The sequence below is a fragment of the Schistocerca piceifrons genome, chromosome 1 (assembly GCF_021461385.2).
Source record: "Schistocerca piceifrons isolate TAMUIC-IGC-003096 chromosome 1, iqSchPice1.1, whole genome shotgun sequence".
Classification (NCBI taxonomy): Eukaryota; Metazoa; Arthropoda; class Insecta; order Orthoptera; family Acrididae; genus Schistocerca; species Schistocerca piceifrons.
In genome coordinates this window covers 1,202,936,081-1,202,957,464 of record NC_060138.1, presented here as the reverse complement: position 1 = coordinate 1,202,957,464, position 21,384 = coordinate 1,202,936,081, and the positions used below count along the sequence as shown (strand labels likewise).

General features: G+C 37.9%; 1 protein-coding gene across 1 annotated transcript in view; it reads right to left on the bottom strand.

Annotated features, from left to right (window-relative positions):
- LOC124802543 (serine/threonine-protein phosphatase 6 regulatory ankyrin repeat subunit A-like) overlaps positions 1 to 21,384 on the bottom strand; it is a 407,755-nt gene that overhangs the window by 187,430 nt on the left and 198,941 nt on the right. Inside the window, exons 7-9 of the mRNA XM_047263406.1 lie at positions 17,446 to 17,547; positions 12,575 to 12,679; positions 12,393 to 12,473 (exon numbers count right to left, since the gene is read on the bottom strand). Of these exons, the coding sequence (XP_047119362.1) occupies positions 12,393 to 12,473; positions 12,575 to 12,679; positions 17,446 to 17,547 (288 nt within the window). The remainder of the gene's footprint in view (positions 1 to 12,392; positions 12,474 to 12,574; positions 12,680 to 17,445; positions 17,548 to 21,384) is intronic.

Genomic DNA, 21,384 nt, shown 5'->3' with positions numbered 1-21,384 from the left:
TAGTGAGGGTCAAATTCATATTATGGAAGTTACTTGAAATGTCTGGTCTAAGTTAATCCATAGCAGCATCTACCGAACCTGACAACCCCATCTTTTCAGTAACAGTTATAAAATGTTTGTTAAAAAGTTCTGCAACACTATACACATCTGTCACCAATGCATCTTTTACTCTTAATGCTATTTGTTCCTCTTCATGTCTGGTTCTACCGGTCTCCTCCTTCACTATATCCCATATTGTCTTTATTTTGTTATCTGATATGACTATCTTTTCCTTGTAATATATTTGCTTTGACATCCGTATTACAGTCTTTAATATTTTGCAGTATTTCTTATAATGTGCTATAGCATCAACATTGGAAATGTTTCGGATTGACAGATACAGTTTTCTTTTTGTTTTACAAGATACCCCTATTCCTCGAGTAATCCATGGCTTCTTTGTAGACTTTGCTCTAACCTTGGTAAGTTTTGGGGGAAAGCAGTGTTCAAATAAGGTAAGCACTTTATTAGCAAAAATGTTATATTTTTCATTCATGCCATGAGCACTGTAAACATCAGTCCAGTGAATGTCTCTGAGGAGTGTCCTAAAATAATCAATTTTTGGCTTACTGATTACCCTCTTGAGCTCAGATTTAACAGATTTTATATCCTGTTCAGTATTAACGTTTAACAGAAGGAACTGCATGTCATGGTCTGAGAGGCCATTGACTATTGGTTTTGTAATATAATTTTGTTCATTTGACTTTTCTATAAAGATATTATCAATGGCTGTTTGTGAGCAAGTGGTTATCCTAGTGGGGAACTTTACTGTGGGAATTAAGTTGAATGATAGTGTTACTAACTGAAATAGGTTCTTATTGGGAGAGTCTTTAAGGAAATCTACATTGAAATCACCAGCAACCACTATTTCTTTGTTTTTGGTTGTTAAATGGGCCAGTACAGCTTCAAGGTGGTTTACAAACAGATTAAAGTTACCTGCAGGTGCTCGATATACACTTAATATTATGAAAGATTTTTTGTGAAAATCTAATTCTGTTGCACATGCTTCCATATGCTGTTCTAGGCAAAATTTATGAATGTCTATGTTCTTAAATTTATGACAGTTCCTGATGAATGTGGCAACTCCTCCTTTCTCCATTTCTGATCTACAAAAATGAGATGCTAACCTAAACCCTGTAACACTTAAAAGTTCTATACCAGTGGTCACATGATGTTCAGAGAGGCAGATTATATCAGCTGGGTTTGAAGACTCTAATTCATCTATGCAGATAGTTAATTCATTAATTTTATTTCACAGTCCTCGAATATTTTGATGCAATAAAGATAGCTGACATTTCACATTGACTGACTTAAAATTGGGTGGAGTTAAAATATCTGCTGACAGTTGAAAATTCAGTTGTGTGAATAAAGAGCTAGCTGCGTTGCACAAGTACAATGTTTTCTGAAACCATGCTGATTATGTATTAATAGATCGTTCCCTTCAAGGTGATTCATAATGTTTGAATACAGTATATGCTCCAAAACCCTACTGCAAACCGACGTCAATGATATGGGTCTGTAGTTCGATGGATTACTCCTACTACCCTTCTTAAACACTGGTGTGACCTGTGCAATTTTCCAATCTGCAGGTACAGATTTATCAGTGAGCGAGCAGTTGTATATGATTGCTAAGTAGGCAGCTATTGTATCAACGTATTCTGAAAGGAACCTAATCAGTATACAATCTGGACCTGAAGACCTGCCCGTATCATGCGATTTGAGTTGCTTCGTAACCCCTAAGGTATATACTTCTAAGAAACTCATGCTAGCAGCATGTGTGTTAGAGCATGTTTATGGTCCAGCCGTAGGAATATTTATATTATTTCAAGTTATTTAAATGTAAATCCAGTGCTTCAAATGTGTTTCATTATGTTTGTGTGGGTGCATTGGCATGAAGACATGGTGCAAGCGCTCTAGCCAATCACAGTGCTCGTGAATGGGGAGACTGGATGGAAGCGAGTTCAGGCAGTTCTGGGGAGTACGGGACAGGACATGAGAGGTGCTGGACGTGACGGCGCGACAGCCGCACAGTCATGAGAAAGACTTGGGGAGTGTGGAGTGGTTTGCACATGGTCGTGGCAGATAGAAAAAATTCGGAGTGCCGAGTTGTGCACTTGTGAGATTTCCGTGGCTTCTACAGTGAAGACGTAGTGTGCATTTAGAAGTGAATACCTCACGAGCTGTGTTATTGTTCATAACTAATTACGTGCAGTAGGAATCTATTGTTTCCCTGTTATTCAGCTTATATTTTATTTAATTGCTGGACCATCAACACCAATAAGCGTTTTGCAGAAATATACCGCTCACTCAAAAGTACTTCTACTATCGTACTCATCATTTAAAGTCATTAAGATAGTACCTGCAGATTTTATTTAATTACAATCTTTCATTTATATGTTACTTTCATAATTCGCAATTGCCGAGTGATAGAAATCTTCGACCATTCGATTCACATGTGTATTCTTATCGTATACTGTAGACTCAGCTGTATTTGGCCTGTAACTCGGCAACTACATATCCCAGCCCCTAGACAATGAAACCAGCTAAGACTTTTAATATTGCAACTCTGAGTCAGAGGGTGCGTAGTTATTTGAAAGCCCCCAAAATTTATCTGGCCATCAACTATGAAATAGTGCTAGTAAATTGTGAAGAATCACTTTTAAAATTCATTTCTTGTTTGGCCTATATCATTTAACACTAACCTTCACAGTGTCAGTTTCCAGGATATCCTTTCAGGACAGCAAGACATGAGGCTTCAAGTTTCAACATCTAATAATAGGTAAGGGGGCTGTCACAAGCTGTCGGGCATCAAGTGTCATTATACAAGCAAGTGTCATTATTACATTTTAGCTACTTAATAATTTATTATGTAGTATGATAGAGAGAGAGAGAGAGAGAGAGAGAGAGAGAGAGAGAGAGACATATGCTAATCTCCGACAGATATGCAGTGAATCTAGCATTAATGTAGAAAATTTCTTCAGTAAGGGATGATAGCTTTTCTGACTGCCTGTGTGACTCATTTTTGCACAAGAAATGGCTAACTGGAGCAGGCCTCACTTCAGGTGTGATAAAAAAAACTAGATTTACAGCAATTACATTCACAAACAGGAACAAAATAACATTTTAAAGTGCTGAAAGCTGTAAGTATTACCCAAACCATTATTTTATTAACCCCTTGACCATGCTGTTTGTTGTGGCGAAAAGTGCCCAGTGGCGGGCTATTGTTGGCTGCTGCAGTGCTGCTCAGGCGGGGAGTTTTAGCACCTAGGAATGTTCCCGCATGTGTAATTCTTTCTGCACCTCTAGCGCTTATTAGCAGCACGTATTTGACATACTTATGTGAGATTGTTGTGAGGGCAAGTGTTTATTTAACAACTGAATAGCTAATAATTCGAAGGTTTTCACAGTAGTAAATCTGTTGCTGAAATAAAAATTATTTATTATTCATTTTTATAATCTGAGGAAGGGTTTTAGTGGTAGAGCTGAAGGAAACAAAGATTCTTGAAGAATATTTATTGGTCAAATGTGTGTAAAATCTTATGGGACTTAACTGCTAAAGTCATCAGCCCATAAGCTTACACACTACTTAACCTAAATTATGCTAAGGACAAACACACACACACACCCATGCCCGAGGGAGGACTCGAACCTCCGCCAGGACCAGCTGCACAGTCCATGACTGCAGTGCCTTAGACCACTCAGCTAATCCTGCATGGCAAACATTTATTAGAAATTATTCTTTGTATGGTATAGCTCAAAGCATGGTATTGCACAAAATCCAACATCACACTCTTCACAACACACACGCATTTCTCTTCTTATTTTTTTACTGACATCATCCAGTTTGTTGCAACACACTCAGCATTTTCATGTTGGCACCTTCTTGTTTCCAATAGCTGGAATGTGTTTGGGAAAGTGCCAGCCTACCAAACTGTTGGGGTTGAAACTTGGCAGGGGTGTCCAACCTGGCTGAGAGGACGAAACAACATGCGCACTGTATTTTTCCAGTAAACTTTCGACTAGACAAATTTGAGAATCGAGTTGTGCCAATTTTACACCAAGTTTCTTATATATAAGGTAGGAATTGAGAGCTGTCAAGTCCATGAAATGGCAAAACTGCTTCACATAATATTTTTGCAGGTGGTTTCTTGTGGCAGAATAATTTGTCATGAACTGGTCAGCCGAATCAACACCGTCCATTCTGTTATTGTATTTCAGTATAACTTCAGGCTTTGTTTTTACTGTTATCCTCTTCTCAGTTTGTTTCAGTTTGTTACTATAGATGCTGGGAAGAGTGCACACATCTTTTTTTATCTCACCATTGCATCACCATCAGCTTTCCTCAATAAAAGGTCTTAACTTGACCCTTCTCGAATTTTCCCTCCCTCAAAGCAGCTGGCATTTCTTTTCTGTTCACCATAACTGTTCCAACACAGTCAGTGGTTTTAGATACAAGAAAAGCTAACAGCTGGGGACTTGAATAGATTCGGTCAGTAAAAACCATATTCCTTGTCAAAATACCCTTTGAGTAATGACAAAGCAACTTCTGACACTACAGGATATTCAGTATATTGTGGCTCAAACACTGTCTTTTCCTGTGTAAATGATAAAGTGACACGAATAGCCACTTTTTGCTTCGCACAGACAAAATGACTTAATTCCAAAATGAGCATGTTTGAATGGAATATACTGCTTTATAGGAAGCTGTCCTTTCCACAGTAGGAGGGATTCATCAATTGACAATTCTTGTTCCGGAGTATAAGCATCTTCAAATTTTTTTTGTAAATGGTCAATGCCAGGTTTTAGTTTGAACAGTTTTGAAGGAATTCCACAGTCTTGCGAATACAAAGTATTGTCATTAAAATGAAGGAACTTCAAGAGAAGACTAAATCTACTTCCAGAGATAATTTTTCAGAAAATTGGAGTTTCAACAACTTATTTTCTTGAATAATACATTTTGAATTCGGGTTTTTGCACAATTCCTTGGAGAAATAGCAATGCAAACAACTAATAGAGCATTCTGTTTTTTGTAGGTAGCCACTTGTGCACACTAGATGATTGTTTCAATTTGTCTGCATACAAAATTTAAAATTGTTCAACATATTTGTTTGTTTCACTTGATATAGTTGTTAACAAGTTGTCATCAAAAAAGAAGTTAAAAATATTTAATAGATCTGGAGGATCGTTGAAACTAATTTTTACTCCTGGAGTGCCAGTGAAAGGAAGCTTATTACTGATAGGAATATCAGTACTACATTTAACTGACCAAGATCTTGGAGAACTAGTGTCAGCAGTCAGCACTACTTCTGTGACATCCTCTTCCACACTTGACGTTTCTGTATCACTATCACTAAAATTGTCATCACTGTGTTCTCTGCCGCTCGAAAAACTGTCACTAGACCACTCATTATCACTTTGGTATAATAATAGTTCAATGGTTTCATCACACAAAGATGAAGAAAATGCGTGCTTTGACATGTTTGCACTTGGAAAATTCTACTGTCTCACAAAATATATTGTTTCACTGAAAACACTGCCAGCAACCTCCACTGAAAGAACTCTACACTGTGTAGAGTGACTCTAGTGGCTGATATAGATGTCAAAATGAATTTCACAGGTGGCCAACCGCATGCCCGAGTGCTGTTCATCAAGCATATACCACAACGCCAACACGTGGCCAACCTCCATTCGACGAGCACATGTGGCAAGAGCATGACTGGGCGAATGAAGTTCGTTGAGCACGACGGCAGTGCAGAAATGGCTCGAGCCCAGTTCATCGAGCACATTCCAAGGGGTTAAGTCATGGGTCACACACACACACACACACACACACACACACACACACACACACAGATGCTTAACTCTCAGCAAAATAGCCACAGGTTTGAAGATTAGTATTAGTTCAGGACAGAGTATTGTTCACAATGTATTGCACTTCAGTAAGGTTTCTGTGAGATGGGTGCCACATCAGTTGACTGCCAATTTGAGAGACCATTGTGTCGATACCTGTGAAGAACTTTTGCATCATTTCACACTGAAAGTGATGCTTTTCTGGGAAAACTGTTACAGGCAATGAGACTTGGGTCCACATCACCAACCAAAAACAAAAAGGTCAAACAAAAAATGGCTCCACAGCTCTTTTCCAAAAGCAAAAAATTTCCGCACTCAACTGTCTGTTGAAAAAGTCATGCTCTTTCTCTTCTGGGATGCAAATTGAAAATTTCTGGAGCATTACAGGCTTAAAGGAGTGACAGTAGCTAGTACTTCTTATTCAGATATGCTGAAAAATCAACTGCAACATGCTGAAAAATCAACTACAATTAGGAGTAAACAATGAGGACTTCTGACTTCAGAAGTATTGTTGCAGTATGATAATGCCCAACCACATACAGCCCATATGACAATTGAGACTATTCAGAATATTAAATGTGAATTCACCAGACATCGCTCCTAGTGATTTTCATGTGTTCGATGCACTGAAAGAAGCAATGAGAGGCAGGCATTTCTGAAGTGACAAAGAGGTGAAAACCACAGTGGATGACTAGGTACACACATAACCAAAAGAATACTTTCATCATGGTATCTATGCACTTATGAAGTGGTGTAATATGTACAGTAAATGTGAGGGAGACTACATCGAAAAATGACATGCAAGTTTTTTGTTAGTTGCTAAAATTAAAAATATTATAGCATGTTTAAGGTTTTAACTTGAGTCACCCTCATATTATCATGAATAAAACTGAGAGAGCAAAAGTTTAATAACAACTTTTACAGAAACTTGACTGCGGTTATAAGAGTCAAAGGACATTGAAGGGAGGCAGTAGTTGAGAAGTGAGTGAGACTGGGCTGCTGGCTGTTATTCAGTAATTTTATTCAGTCTCTACAATGAGCAAGCTGTAAAGCAAAGCAAGGAGAAATTTGGAACACATCAGTAAGATGAAAAAAAAAGAACTCTTATGGTTTTGCAGTTGAACAGGATAATGTCTTGAGGAAATTCTATAAGATGAACATTAACCAAAAGTAAAATGTGATAAACAGGGTACTGTAGAATTAAATCTGGTGATGTTGAGGGAAATAGATTAGGAAATGAGACTCTGAATGAAGCAGATAAATTGACAGTTGGACAGGTAAATGTGATAAAACTGCAGACAGACAAGAATAGAGTTAGTAAGAAAAAGTGTTTTCTGGAAGTATTTGTCTGGAGTATGGCCTTATATGATGAAGATAGGTAGCAGAGACAAGAAAAGAATGGAAGCTTTTGGAAAGTGATCTCTGTAACGCTTTATGCTGTGTACTGGGTACTTATGTTCTGATACAGGCCACATACTGAGTGGCGCAACACCTGTTGCTTAGGATCCAGTTCTACACTAATAAAAAGTTCATACAGTCAGTTATTGACACATAAAAGCTTCTTAATTAAATAATAAACATTGAGATCTTTGATGTCCATGTTGTACAACATTGCAGTGTTCAGCTTCAAGTCTTATAATTAGCAAATAAATGAAAGGTTCTTCAAGAAATCATAATAACAGCCATGTTTGCAACATGCAAATATCTACAACCAATAGGCTGAAAAACAGTTTAAATATGAATATTACTTGATCTGTTGTCCTAATGACCACACCTTTGTTACGTATTGAAAAGTCAGCAAGAATGTTACAGAATACAGAACGGTGCTTAATTTAGCAAAATAAGTTTCTTCAAAATTTGGGTATTCATTGAAAGTAATTACATTTTTAAGAACTTAAAATTCATCAGAAAGTTTGGAAGATGGAGTACCCACAATTTACTTTAAACTTTTCCAAACTTGCTGTACTTGGTTAGTACTGAAATGTAAGATATTAATTTGCTTTGTAAATCAAAATTACAAATCACTATCGATTTTCACAGCAATTAACACCAGAATTCGATTAGTTTTTTACAACATTAAAGTAATGTGCATAACTTATAAAATCACTTTAAGATGACAACAAAAGAATAAAACCTAAAACTTATCTTTAAAAGTTTCAAATGTTCAAATGTGTGTGAATTCCTACGGGACCAAACTGGTGAGGTCATCGGTCCCTAGACTTACACACTACTTAAACTAACTTACTTATGCTAAGAACAAAACTTACTTATGCTAAGAACAAAACACACACACACACACACACACACACACACACACACACACCGAGGGATGACTCGAACATTCAATGGAAGGGGCCGCACAATCCGTGACATGACGCCTCAAACCGCGCGGCCACTCAAGTTGGCACAAAAGTTTCGAAAACAGCTACTGAATTCAGGTCCATTGTACAGTAAAACACAGGGGCTATAAATTGTATTTCTGTAATTAATGATTATTACATGTAGGTAGAAATATTAATATGAAATAATTAATATTTGTTTAGGTTTTATCATAAATAATGTCTTCCCTTCGTCATCTGCTTACGGATGCTAAAATATAAATAACATATTGACTCTGGACTAAGTCTGCCATGTTTTGACACTCAGATGCCAGAGAGCAGAAATTGTCTGGATGTTGTAGATGATAGATGTAATTTTGTCATGCACATTTTAAACATTGTGCTGCACAGTAGTGTCAATTGTGTTGAAATGTTTTATCACTTTGACCTGAAGTGAATCTTCTGACTGAATAATAATAAAAAATAAACTAAATTTATTTATGACAAGACAGATCCTTTTCTTTTTTTCTTTCAAACTGCTCAGAGAAAATTTCAAACATGGCAAAGGCAACTGTGCAGTTTCAACGCCAAGCGAATCATTGAGAGTTTGGATTAGTTTTGGGAGTTTCTCAGATTTCTTGCAAAGCTAGAGCATGTTGTGCTGACTTCACATTAGGGCTGATGGCAAGCTTCCAACTACTCTTCCAACTAGTGCAATGACAAGGATACATTTATGCTGCATATAGTGAATTCTATTGTCTGTCGCAGAGTATTTTAGAAAGATTTAGTGTAGACCATAGCCATGATGGATGCTGTCAGATGTTACTCAAATATTTTGATATGACTTACCTTCTGATGAAAGCAGAAATAAACCAGGAACCAGACAATGTGTGTGAGGTAGAACCAGCTCAACCAGCTGGAGAAACAGTAGATCTAGATCAATGAGGACTTGATCTTGTGGTGCTAGACCAAGAAGGACTAGATCAAACAGCAGGCAGTGTTCTACAAGGGTTTTGTGTTGTACTACAACAAATGTTCATAGACATATTCTCATAAATTAATGATAATTGCAGAATGTGGTGCCACACAATGTGGCACTACACAAAACTGGAGCTAATAGCATAGGCACACAGGGGACACACATGACACAGATCTTTAAGTCCTAAATCCATGTATTGGTGACAAGTTGAGAAAACCATCCTAAAACACATGTGCTACAAAACGCCACAGTTTCCTGCACATTTTCCCCAACATCAGTAAGGGGTATGATCACCATGCACATGTACACAGGCCGCACAACGGGTTCGCATACTCTGGATCAGGTGATCGAGAAGCTGCTGGGGTATAGCCTCCCGTTCTTGCACCAGTGCCTGTTGGTGCTCCTGAAGTGTCATAGGGGTTGAAGAAGTGCAGCAATACATCGACTGAGAGCATCCCAGATGTGCTTGATGGGGTTTAGGTCTGGAGATCGGCAGGCCACTCCATTTGCCTGATATCTTCTGTTTCCAGGTACTCCTCCATGATGACAGCTCGGTGGGGCTGTGTGTTATCATCCATCAGGAGGAAGGTGGGACCCACTTCACCCCTGAAAATGCAGACATACTGGTGCAAAATGACGTCCAGATACACCTGACCTGTTACAGTACCTCTGTCAAAGACATGCAGGGGAGTACATGCACCAATCATTATCCCACCTCACACCATTGAGCCATGACCTCCATACAGGTCCCTTTCAAGGACATTAAGAGGTTGGTATCTTGTTCCTGGTGCACACCAGATGAAAACCTGGCAAGAATCACTGTTCAGACTATATCTGGTCTCATCTGTGAACATAACCTGGGACCACTGGTCCAATGACCATGTACTGTGTTCTTGACACCAGGCTTTACGGGCTCTCCTGTGACCAAGGGTCAGTGGAATACACCTTGCAGGTCTCCGGGCAAATAAACCATGTCTGTTCAGTCAGCTGTAGACTGTGTGTCTGGAGACAACTGTTCCAGTGGCTGCGGTAAGGTCCCAAGCAAGGCTACCTGCAGTACTCCGTGACCGTCTACAGGCACTAATGGTGAGATATCGGTCTTCTTGTGGTGTTGTACACTGTGGATGCCCCGTACTGTAGTGCATGGGCATGTTTCCTGCCTGCTGGAATCATTGCCATAATCTTGAGATCATACTTTGTGGCACACGGAGGGCCGGTGCTACGACCTGCTGTGTTTGACCAGCCTTCAGTTGCCCCGGTATTCTATCCCTCATAACATCATCAATATGTGTTCTTTGAGCCATTTTCAACACACAGTCACCATTAGCACATCTGAAAATGTCTGCACACTTACTCCCTGCACCAACACACCTCTGTGTATGTGTACTGCTGCCAGCATCACTGTGCCACGACCGCAGGTCAAATACATCGCATGGTCATGCCCTAAGGTGATTTAAACCCGCAAATGGCCCACCAGAGTGTTTTTTTATGATGTATCAGCATTATCCTTAATTTATGAGCATGAGTGTAGTTAAGAAGACTTTTGGATGTCATACTTTCAAAAGAACTCTGTCAAACAGGGAACCAGATTTTACAAACAGATAAGAGGATTACAAGTGAACCAATTATAAGAAAATAGGAATGAGGAATTGGGAACACAAAAAATGGATGAGGAAAGTGAGGAAGTAGAAATACTTCAGCAAAAGGGCCATAATTGGCAATAAAGTAACTGTAATTTTTCTGAGGAATAATACTTTAAACAAAAATGTGGAGAAGTTGAAAAATTAAGATGAGGCAGTAAGTAATTATGTTGGACACCAACTTATTGATGTCAGTACTACAGTTCACAACATGTAAAACCTACTACACTAATTAATATACTACAGAAAGGTGACCTACAAGATTCAAGAGCTAAGCATTCTGACTTTCCAGTAATATTTTAAACTATGTAAAACTAATTATCTTCCCAAATAATTAATGTTTCAGTTCCATGTTGTTAACAATTTTTGTTGCAGATTTTGTCCTAATTGTTATTAGAATCTGACTTTTGATTATTTACTTTTGTTACCTTAAATTTTCTATACAATGTGACATAAAGCACTGATTAATTAACTCACTAATTCATAATTTCATGTCATTTATCTTAATTTGCAATATGGTGCTTAGGCATGTAATCAAGGGGCTGCACACCACATAAGAATAATTGTGTCCATGATTTTTTCTAACTTTCTGCCTAGCAACAGTTTGTGTAAAGCCAAAACCAGATTAGCTCTGGTAATTCATCCAAAACAGTAAAATCTAGCCTAGCTGATTTTCAAAGAATAATTTAGTTTACAAAAAAAAAACAGTTTATTTTTCACTCCCATCTTTACATAATCAGAGATCACACAAAATTAGCTGTTCATGGTTTGAACGCACATGAGTAAGATCTATGTTGGGTGCACTCTCATTGTTGGCTCATGTCACATCATGCAAATTTTGTACACCAAAGTACATGCACTTATAAAAGAAGAGACTCATTAATGTTTAAGGACTTTTGAGTGATTTCAGTACTTCAAATTACAGAACATTTTAAATGAACTGTGTTGTGATTGATAGTGAGTGTGGAATGTCATCATAATCAAAATGAGTAGTAGTTGGACATGGTGATCCTTATTATGGACTGCATTGTAGACTATTATAGTATTCTTTGTGAACAGTGACTTTTGTGTAAATTTGAACGGTTATTGTATCTCAATTGAACATTCAACATTGCCACTGGACTGTTGGTAAGTATTTGTAGGATCTTATTCTGTGCATTAATATATTTCTGAAGTTGGCAAAGTGGTCACTGTTATAATCAAACTTTGTAAGGAAAAATGTGTGTGTTAATGCAGTCTAGATGATGGTGTCATGTACATTTTTGCTGTGTCCCACACACATTTATACTTTCAGCCTTGAGGTGAGTGATGCTGCTGAGGAAAAGACTACAACAAGCATGTAGTAATGCTACAGCCACTACAGGAAAAGAAAGTAAGGAAAACTAAATGAGGCTGAGAAAAAACACTCATAAGTCAGTCCAAAGCTACAAAATAAATGTTCAGAATCATCATCTTAGACTTCCTGAGTATCACCTTAATTATTTTAAATTATTCTAAGCATCTTTTTACTCATCAACAGAGGAACTTTAAAGTCGGTACTCTTAAAATTTCAACAAAGAACTTGCTTACTTTTTCAGAGCGAAGAGCCTCAAACAAAGGAGAATATCCCGAGAGATCAGTATATACTTCAAGCCCGGAATCAAAGCACCCCTGCAAAAAAGAAAAATGCGGCATAAAATTGATACATTTCACTGTGGGGAAGGAAGTGATTCTACTTGAATTTTTATACATCACACAGTATTTAGACTTACTAAGCAATTTACAGTATGGCCTTTCTCTGTTGACTGTGGATCTGGATCTAAACTGCTGTATCTGCCATTTATATCTGCGCCTTCAGCAAGCATCCTCCTTGTTAACTGCATGATAAGAAAAATCAAACTGAGTGTTTGTGTAATATCATTAGAATCTTGATCCAGTGACAGCACATTCTTCATAAAGTTTAGGATTGAGGAAATAGCACAATTTTTATTATTATTAAGATTAACGCACTGTTCTTGACCACCAGAAAAAAAGCTCACTATAAGTAACTGGCTAAATGTATGTCTATGTAAATGCATTGCTTGGACTTATTTGCAAATTTGCTTTTGGTATAATCATTCACACCATGTTCTGTTCGCATTAAGATTTCAGTGTAAAATGACCAATTTCACACGTCGGCATGTAGAAGATTTCGAAAACTGAGTGTATTTAAAAGTGTCTGAAATGAGTAATGGTATCAGAAGTAAACCATACATTGTTCTTAAACAAACACATCATTGTCCACTTCCTCAAATTACCAGTAAATGAAACAAATATATCATTAACTTCTTGGAGTAGAGAGAGACAAGGCAATATCATCGAAATACAGCCCACCTAGTGGTCTTGTTGTAGTATTAAGGGGAATCTCACAATTCTCCACCCCATAACACAGATCCACAAACCTGCAGCCAAGATTGTGACAGAAATCATGGACCTCTGGTTGAGACCTTCCACTTGGCTGTCTACAGAAAGACCTCAATCAATTCAGATTATGCTCCTGTAAATTGTAAGCTCTACTTGCATCCGACAGATGAGGGTGGCAGGTCCTATCTTCCTCAGCTACCTATATGTACTGAGGATCTACTTCTATTTGCTCTGTTTGCAACTGGAACAGGAAAGGAAAAAACTAGTAGTGGTACAACATAAACTCTGCCATGCACCATATTGTGACTTGCTGAGTATGTACATAGACACAAATGTACGATGGCCTCAAAAGCCCAAATGACAGGTGTCATTTGTGCTAACATGAACCACAACTTGAAGATGACTACACCCTTCACACTCAACAGCTGCAGGCAGGGCTTCCTTTACATCTTGGGTGAGCCCCATAGCAGATATACCGAGTGCACACTGGACTACTTTTGAACTCTAGATGTTATTTCCCTAAGGAGCTCCACAACAAACCTAACATTTCAGCTCCAAATAACTAATAAAACCCTCCTACCCCACATTCCTGCTCTTCACAGATACTGCTGAAGGAACACCCACTCACCAACTCACAGGAAGAGTGAGTGAGGCCAGACAGGCAGTCTTTACATTCACTCTCCAACTCAAGTGACATGTACACATTACAACCTGCCATTTACCCTACACTGGGCATGCTGAAAGCTGCCTGTGCAGCAGAGACCATGCATGAGAAAAGCTATACCTGAGGTGTTACATGTGATGCAACAGTTTCTACATTGACACTATGCCTTGGGGCAGCAGTCTGCAGATGTCTGATCATGGCTAAAAGCGACTTTGGCTGTTTGTGAATTTTAGACAGCTTCTCCAGTATCTGCATACACCATGCATACACACATACACTATCCATCCTACAAGTAAAACTTGAATGAATTAATAGGTAAAAAATAGAGAAAAAAGAGGCTTATTGCTCTTTAGACAAGAATTTCCACAAGCAAATTTGTTAAAACACAAGCAAAAGCTACTAGAAGACACCGAGTCTCTCACTGACACTAATTCACTACACACTGGTACAAAAGCAAATGTGACTGTGGGTGCTCATGTTACTACACTCAAAACTACATGACTGTGCTGCCACAGGTGGCACTAAACTATGCTGCAAAGACTACAAGCTATTAAGAATTTTAAAAATAATAAAAAAATGAGCCCTGCTCTCTCTCTCTTAGACAAGGATTTGTAGAACCTACACTAGTTATGTATCTTCAAGCATCTTCCACTTCAGGTTTTCCAGCATTTCCATGCTGTGCTCTCCTGAATCGATCAAACTTGTGACCTGCAATAAAACTTTTATTGACTCACAAAGTTTCAGTTATTTTGTCATCATGAAACAGATGTTATGTAGGCATTGGACCAAAGTGGTCTTACTTTCAGTGCAAGGTATCTCTATTACAATGTATGCTCTCAATGCATTTAGTTAATTTTAATTTTAGACATTTGTACAGAAGTACAGTACAACCAGCATGGTCAAGCAAAGACCCCAAAATATTCTTTAAATTGTGACTCACAGCTTTACTAATTGAAACTATTACAGCTAAATAGAGTTTGACTATTAAAAACAAAACAGAATTTTTTTTATGTACAATCTGTACTTACATGTTGACATTACTTTTCCCCAAATTCAAAAATTTGTCACACTGTGATGCCAGCTTCTTTATCTTTTCATCAAAGAATGGTGCTTCAGCTAGTTGCTGACAGCATGCTTGAGCTCATCATTGGCTGTGAAGTGCTCAGTAACCAACTAGGTCTTTGTCTTAGAGAAGAAATGAAAGTTGACTTTTGGGAAATTGCCGAGCCCAAATCCATACTTTCAGTTTCATGAACATCATTGGACACACCATGTACAAAACTTGCAGTAACTTAACTTTTCTTTGACCATGTTCAAGAAATTTGTCCTTGAAATATGAGGCACATCTCCAGAAAGTTCAGAAATTGTGCATGGAAGATGAGTGGTCACAATGTTCTCTTCAACCACTGTCATCATGACATCTGTGCAACCAGCCTTGAATTTTTTTTGGACAGTTCCCTCAGAACACCATCTATCATAACCCTATCCCCATACACGATACAATGGATGATGAATCTTGAAAGCATTTACTCTTTCTGCTTGAATGACAGAAATTATCTCACAATTGGTTGGAGATGCATTAAGACCATCCACTGCTTGTTGCTTACACAATGACAAACTGAACTGACAGCTGACTGATGCAACATGACCTACAAAGTCTCATTTTCCAACCTCCACATGCCATGAAGTTTAAATCTTTTTTTTCCGTTTTTAATAGCCAATCAGAGCTTAATGTATGACTAGGCTTTGTATAAAAATATCTTTTATCAAAGCTCTGGAGCACAGACTTATAAAATTTGCCTGACCAGGCCAGATGTGTTGAAGTGGCAGACCAAAAGCTGAAATTAAAATTAGTAAAATTCACTGAAAGTGTACATATGAGGGTTGGAACTTAAATAGTGGCAACTATTTATTCACAACTGATACAAAAGAGTTATATGTTTGCACTTGTTACTGTCCTTCAACGTAGTCACCAGTGTTGCGTAGAACCATTGCCAGCGATGTGGAAGGTGTAATATACCATTAGCAGAGCCTCTTCTGTTGAGGGTGCGAATGGAGTGGTCTACTGCCCGTTGAATCTCTGGAACAGTTCTGAAGCGAATGCCACGAAGTGGCTCCTTTATCTTCAAAATCAAATCAGAGTCACAAGGACTTAAGACTGGGGAGTGTGATGGGTGGTACAGTACTTCCCAGTCCCATCAACTGAACAGAGCAGCCACAGCTTGCACTGTATGCACCCACGCATTGTGGTGCAAAGTGATGGGTGTGTTGCACAGAAAGTGTCGCTGGTTCTTTCACAAAGCTGGTCACAAGTGATTCTCCAAAAAGAACAGTAATACTGTGCATTGATGGTCTGCTGTGGAGGAATGTAATGCATTAGGATAACCCCATCACAGTCATACACAAGAATCACCATAACTTTAGACTGCTCCATTCACACCGTCAACAGAATAGGCCCTGCTAACGGTATACTACGCATTCCACATCACTGGCAATGAGTTCCACACAATGCTAGTGACTACTTTGAATGACAGTAAGAGGTGAAAACATGTAACTCTTTTGTATTGGTTGTGAATCAATAGTTGCCACTATTTAAGTTCCAACTCTCATATCAAAAAGGGATGCTTGGAATAGAGAGTAATACCAGTTTATGCTAGCATAAACATAAAAGTCTTCCTGATGATGGCAAAATAGATGAGAATAGTTGCATAAACATAAAATTTATGGGAGCTTTTGGTTGTATGTACAAAGTGAATTTTGTCAAAGCTGTGGAAAACAACTTGGAGAAGATTTTATAAATGTGTGATAACTGGTATTGCCCATCTTTGTAGAGATGCAGTGTCCTCTGTTAGTCACATTTTTTATGGGTTATACAGACTTGAGCACTGGTCTAGGATGATATGCATGAATGTTTTGTAATATACTTTGTACACTATCTGCAATTTTTCAGTCTCCTAATAACAAATCCACATTTGCCACTTTCTTTAACTATCTTCTTCTTACACTATGTCTCCAGGGGCATTGGCATGTTATTCCAAAAATGACACTGTTCATGGTAATGGGTGGCTGGATGCATTTCCTGACATCGCCATTTCGTCCCTGGACAGAGTTTATTTACCCCATTTGTCTGTGTCTGTGTCTAATGCTATCTCATGTGCAAGTGGGAGCATTTTCTAAACATTAGTAAATTGCATAACTATGGGGCACATGTGTTCTGGCCCAGTATTCACCCAGTTTGATGTGAGAAACTGCATAAAAACCAAATCCAGGCAGGCCAGCAAACTGACTCTTGTTGTTACTCCACCAAGTGGATTTGATCCAGGACTGGCACACTTCCGCAATTCACAGAAATGAGTGCTGTAATGTGCTTGGTTATCTGGGTGGATTGGTTGCTTCACCAATGACTGAGGGCAAATGATCTTTCCATTTCATATCCTTTGAAACTGTTATGTATATGTACTGATGCAAGGGTTTCATAGAGATGTGAGAGAAAGTTCTCTCAAACGGCAGAATTCCATCAGAATTTCTAAATGTTCATAGTAACATGGTGGGGAGCAGAAATTTTTGTTTGTTTACCTCAACATTTTGTTCCCATACAGCAATATGTAGACACTTTGTGAGAAAGTGCTTCCCAAAGCATGATGTTTCAGCGCCTGCTTTTATTAATGTTTGCACGTCCTGAAAATGAAAAATTAAAATTGAGTAAGGTGTACAATTTTGGAAGTGGAAGTAAGCTTTGTCCAATGTATACTTATATTTTATTATGTGATGCCCTATGTGCTCAAAACATACTGGAAACACTGGAAACATTTGACAGTTTGAGAAGGGTCTTATATGGCGAGAAAAAAACACACAATACAATTGTAACATTTCCCATGTGTTATCCGTTCTCAATGTTGCTATTCAGTGGCATTTAATTTAAGAAAGAATGATCCAGGAGACATTTCAGTTACCATTATTTAAAAAAAAGAATATTTAAGCAGGTATAAATCTTAAATAATGACAAAAATTCCTCAACTAAACATTAATTCAAAAAGAACTTGTCACTTGTCAGATAAAAAATCTGTACCTCTTTGAAAATTTAATTTATTACATTGGAGTTAGTATATTAATGAGTTTTTGTAAGAAATTCATTAATTGTAAAACAGTCTTGTTATTTTTAGTAATCAACTCACAGTACCTGAAATATACAGAAAATATGACATCTGAAATTGTTATATATCAATTTTGATGGAAATAGTTTACAATGGAGAATACATGACATACCACAAGTAAAACTGTAAAATGCAATTCTAGATAAAACAATTCATGTTTAAACATGGAGCCAGAGGTTTATGGATGTGTCCCAATGTTAGAACACAAAATAACATCAAAACAGAATATGGTCATATGACTATCACAAGTAGCATATAGTGTACACAGTAGATTGTAGATTGTATTTTATTGGTCCTGTTGTCTACATAGCAGCTTATGCATAAGACATTGGACAAGTCAAGTTATAAATATACAGGCTGAAAGTAATTTCAAGGCATACATATTTAAGCTTACAATAATACACTTTACACACAAGTATTTATATAACACATTTCATAAATTTAAATATTCTTCAATGGAATAAAAGCAGTAATGCTGTAAATATGACTTTAGAGATTTTCCAAATGTATTGACCTCAGTGATAGCTTTTATGTTTTCAGGAAGTTTGTTATAAAGCTTAACTCCCATGTGAAAAGTACCTTTTTGGCACAGTGCTGTGCTGATTTGAGTCATATGTAAGTTCCTGTTTTGTCTGGTAAAGTGCTCATGTATATCACAGTTTTTTTGTAGCCTCTGGTCCTTGCCTATTACATTTAATTTAAAGAACAAAAGGGTTTCCATAATGTATACACACGGTAATGGGGGAATACCAGATTTCTTAAACAGGGGTTTACAAGAGTCTCTAGGCTTGCACCCAAACAAGATTCTAATGGCCCTTTTTTGTAGTTTAAAAGTGCTATTAGCTATTTTAGAGTTTCCCCAGAAGGTGACCCCCATATCTAAGACGAGAATGAAAGTACGCATGATATGCATTCAATACTGTTTTCTCACTACAGCATGATTTTAATGAAACAAAGAAGATAACATGTTTTGCTCAGTTCTGCATTGAGACATTCAATATGCTTATTCCATCTGATGTTACTCTGCAGCCAAAGTCCTAAGAATTTGGTTTCAGTACTTTTGTGGCGGTGTTCGTAGCGACAAACACTTGGCTGTGGAAATGGCTTACGAAGCCACCGCCACACTTTTAATAGCGGCCGACCGGTCCGCTGGAACAGTAAACAGAAAGATGAAACCCCAAACACTCTGATTAAATAAGTCGGTACTTATCTTTATTCATGAAGATACAGAAACACAGTAGTGAACTCGGTGTCTACAGAAATCTGTCTAGTTCGAGTCGGAGCGGCTAGGTCAGCGTCGGCTGACGACAAACAACAACTCTGCTGCGATGAACACACAACTGACTAGCAAGTACACGATTCGGTGGCGAGTATACAACTGTGCGGCGAATTCAGAACTGTCCTAGCGCTCGCGACTCCAGCGCTTAAGAAGCCAGAAGCCAGCGGTGGCGCGCGCAGACTTGCGGCGATTTCCTGTATCGCTGGCGCTGCTTATGCGGACGGCGTCCGAACTTTGATGCTGCCAACTTTTTGGCAGCGGGCTCGGGTGGCATTACTGGCTAGGACATAACAAGTACTGTTAGCAACTGGTTCGTCATTGATGGAGACTGATGGGATAAACATGTCCTTGTTAGGAACATTGTGGAATTTTAGAGCAACGGTTTTCTTACTGTTTATTACAAGCTGATTACTCTGTGCCCAGCTGCTAAGTTGTTTCGTGACCATGTTTACTGTCTGCTGTAACTGTTCATCGTCGTCTCCTTTTAGTAGAATCGTGGTGTCATCTGCAAATATGATTGATTTGTGTGCATCAATATTTAAGCTTAGATCATTTATGTACAGAAGAAACAGAAGGGGTCCCAATACGGATCCTTGGGGTACACCACATTTTATTTGTTTATAGTCAGATAAGTGATTAGATACACTTTTTAGTTCAATATTTGTGTGCTTGACGCACACTGCCTGCATACGATTTGTCAGGAAGGAACTGATCCACTTGTTGGACAGACCTCGAATACCATATCTTTCTAGCTTTGATAGCAGAATTTTATGGTCCACCATGTCAAAAGCTTTTGACAAGTCAATGAAGACTCCTATTGTTTCCTGTTTTTTGTCCATCAGGTTTAGGATGGAATTGATGCACTCATAGACAGCAGTTGTCGTTGACCTCTTATTTCTGAATCCATGTTGTTCATTACATAGGATGCTGTTTTTATTTATAAATTTCATAAGTTTCTCATACATAACTTTTTCCAGTACTTTACAGATGCAGGAGGAAATTGTGATGGGTCTGTAGTTATTTACATTGTCTTTATCCCCTTTTTTATATACAGGAATAACTTTTGATGTTTTTAACACATCAGCGAAAGTGCGTGCCTGAAGTGAGCAGTCGCATAAATGTGTGAGTACTTCAATTAGGTTTGATGCGCTCTTCTTTAACATTGTTGCAGGTATACCATCAATACCTGCCAATTTGGAATTTTTTAGTCCTTTTATTGCTTTAGCTACTTCATCTTGTGAAACAGAACTGATGTACATTGATCCTCTACATGTACTTATTTTATATTCATTTGCCTGGATGCTCTTAAAGTTTGATTGTAACATATTTTCAGCAACACCTGTGAAAAAGTTGTTAAATGTGTTAGCTACTTCTAAGGGGTTTGTTACTTTTTTATTTTTATGTGATAGTGTTATATTTTTCCAAGGTTGTCTGTATTCTCCACATTCTTTTTTTATAACACTCCACATAGCCTTTGATTTATTAGCTGAATTATAAATGATTTCATCATTATGCATTATTTTTGCTGCTTTTATTACTTTTCTTAATATTTTGGAGTATTTTTTATAGTATGCGCATACTACAGGTGAGGAATTTTTCGAGTTACATATTTCATGAAGTAGTCTTTTCTTCTGGCATGAAACCCTTATTCCCTTTGTGATCCAGCTGTTTGTTCTAGAGTTTCCCCGTATGGTTAATGTTTTCAGTGGGAATGCAAGTTCAAAGAAATGGGTTAATGTATCAATGAAAGTGTCGAATTTTTCATTTATATCGTTCATTTTGTACACTCCTAGCCATTTTTCTTTCTGTAATAAGTTGTTGAAGTAGTTCACATTATGCTGATTATAGCTTCGATATGCTGTTCTAAAAGACATGTTGTTAATAATACTGCCTTGTACTTTTATGCTTAATATTTGAGCAAGATGATCACTAAAACCTGCATTGAAAATTTTTAGTGAGGTGTTGTGTAAACTCTTCTTTACTAGAAACTGATCAAGAGCTGTTTGACAAGTTTCTGATACTCGGGTAGCTGCTTTTACTTCAGCCTTTAAATTGTAGGACGTTGCAAGGTTCAAAATGGTC